Below are 2,090 nucleotides of genomic sequence, written 5' to 3' on the forward strand. Positions count from 1 at the left end.
ACACACAGAAGGGGAGAACATGAGGAAAGGTCTCACTTGTTGGGTTTTGTCAAGGTTGAGGGGTGAGGAGTTTGGGGAAAAGCTGCTGCAGGGCTAATTCCCTCCTGGCTGACTGCTGCCTCTCCCCCAGGCAGCATCCTCCCCGTGACAGTGTATGACCAGCACGGCTTCCGTGTCCTCTTCCACTTCGCCAAGGATGCCCTGCCCGAGCGGCCCGACGTGCTCGTGGTGGTCATCTCCATGCTCAGCACGGCCCCACAGCCCATCCGAAACATCCTCTTCCAGTCTGCTGTCCCCAAGGTGAGCCAGCTGCTGGGGCAGGGCCCAAGCGTGCTCCTGCTTTTGCAGGAAGGGCAGTGTTGAGCAGAGAGAGCTTGGTGGGGCTGAGAACAAGCTGTGTCCCGACACAGTGCTCTTCCCTTTGACTAGAGAGTGGAAGTTCCTCAAAGAGAGGAGCAGTCTCTGGCTGCCAGTCACCCTCAGGGATGCTCTTCTCTCTCCCTAGGTGATGAAGGTGAAGCTACAGCCTCCTTCAGGCACGGAGCTGCCGGCGTTCAACCCCATCGTCCACCCCAGTGCCATCACACAAGTCCTGCTGCTCGCTAACCCACAGAAGGTAGCCTGGCACGAGGCGAAGCCTGGTTACCCTGGCCCTGTTCCCTCTCCAGCTCCTGAGAGACCCGTCTGGTTTGTGCCTCATGCCTTTCTTCCCTCTTTTCTGACTGCTTTATCTCTTCTCCCTTGTCTCCAGGAGAAAGTGAGGCTACGGTACAAGCTGACCTTCACCATGGGAGAACAAACCTACAATGAAATGGGGGATGTCGACCAATTCCCCCCACCAGAGTCCTGGGGAAACCTCTAGGGCTGCTCGTTGCCTGCACTTACACTACAGAGTCCTTGGGCAGCCAGCCCTGAGGGGCTGGTGCTTTATCTCTTCTCCCTTGTCTCCAGGAGAAAGTGAGGCTACGGTACAAGCTGACCTTCACCATGGGAGAACAAACCTACAATGAAATGGGGGATGTCGACCAATTCCCCCCACCAGAGTCCTGGGGAAACCTCTAGGGCTGCTCGTTGCCTGCACTTACACTACAGAGTCCTTGGGCAGCCAGCCCTGAGGGGCTGGGGCTAATCTCCAAATGGCCGGGCAAGGGCCAGGGGGGAGCATGTGCCTCAAGGAGGAGAGCAGAGACGCCAGGAGATGTTCACCCCATCAGACTAGGAGCAGAGTGGAAAGCTTGGGGGTGAACAGTGGCCTTCCCTGCTCTTCTGAAGGCGTCGCTCCTTCCCCAGTCTGTCCAGCTTCTCTTCTAACCCTGCTTTCCCCCCTAGGTGTAGTGGGGAACGAGGATGGGGAGCTTCAACAGCCTCAGCCTGGGGCAAGGCCTAGCAAAGGAAGATCCTTTTCCTTGTCTGTCCCCTTCATGCTTCCCAGCCCTTCAGCTGCTTCGTGCTCTGTGGTGCTCCCCCTTCTGCCCCTTCCCCCCACCTCCTTGGAGCTGGGCCCCGGCGGGTCCCTGTCTGATGGGATCACGTTGGAGCTGGTGAGGAACAAGGCTGGACAGAGGCTGGGTGTCTTCCCAGCACCAGCCAGCTGCCCTTGCTTGGGGGAGGATTCCCATATCCCCCCTCCTCCCAGCAAAGCTGGGGCAAGGGGAGCCCAGGAGCTGGGAGAGTCTGGCTCTGTGCCTTCCCCTGCCCTTCAGCTGGAGCTCCTGGGTGCTGAACCCCCCCAGCGAGGCAGCCCGTGCCCTTCCCACATCTATCTACCACAGTGAGCTCTGGGGACCACCACTGGGCTTTGTCCCACCCCTGAGAGGGGTGTGCTGGGATGGGGGGGACATAGGGGCAGTCTCCCCACAGCCTCCTGCCAGCCAGGGTGAGGAAGCAGCACATGGTCTTCCTCTCCCTGCCTGGGTGGGCCAAGGGGCTTTTCTCAGCTCTTCAGTGTCTGCTGGCAGTGGAGTGGTTGATGGGCTGGGAGTTGGGGCACCACTGAGCTCTGCACTGGGGGGGTGGGACAGGGAGGGGGGTACAGCTGTGCCTTGCCCACCTTTGACCGCAGCCGTGGGCAAGCCTGGCTCCCCGCGGCG

The 2,090-nt window shown here is 60.2% G+C and overlaps 1 protein-coding gene across 3 annotated transcripts in view; it reads left to right on the plus strand.

The window, feature by feature from the left end:
- The window catches only part of GGA1 (golgi-associated, gamma adaptin ear containing, ARF binding protein 1), an 8,095-nt gene extending 7,233 nt beyond the window's left edge, over window positions 1–862 (plus strand). For all 3 annotated transcript variants that reach the window (XM_008938976.1, XM_008938978.1, XM_008938979.1), the window contains 3 exons: window positions 107–300; window positions 506–616; window positions 752–862. In XM_008938976.1, coding sequence (XP_008937224.1) covers window positions 107–300; window positions 506–616; window positions 752–862 — 416 coding nt within the window. The remainder of the gene's footprint in view (window positions 1–106; window positions 301–505; window positions 617–751) is intronic.
- Window positions 863–2,090: the final 1,228 nt, after the last annotated feature.

The sequence above is a fragment of the Merops nubicus genome, unplaced genomic scaffold, assembly GCF_000691845.1.
Source record: "Merops nubicus isolate BGI_N331 unplaced genomic scaffold, ASM69184v1 scaffold44354, whole genome shotgun sequence".
In the NCBI taxonomy this organism is placed as follows: Eukaryota; Metazoa; Chordata; class Aves; order Coraciiformes; family Meropidae; genus Merops; species Merops nubicus.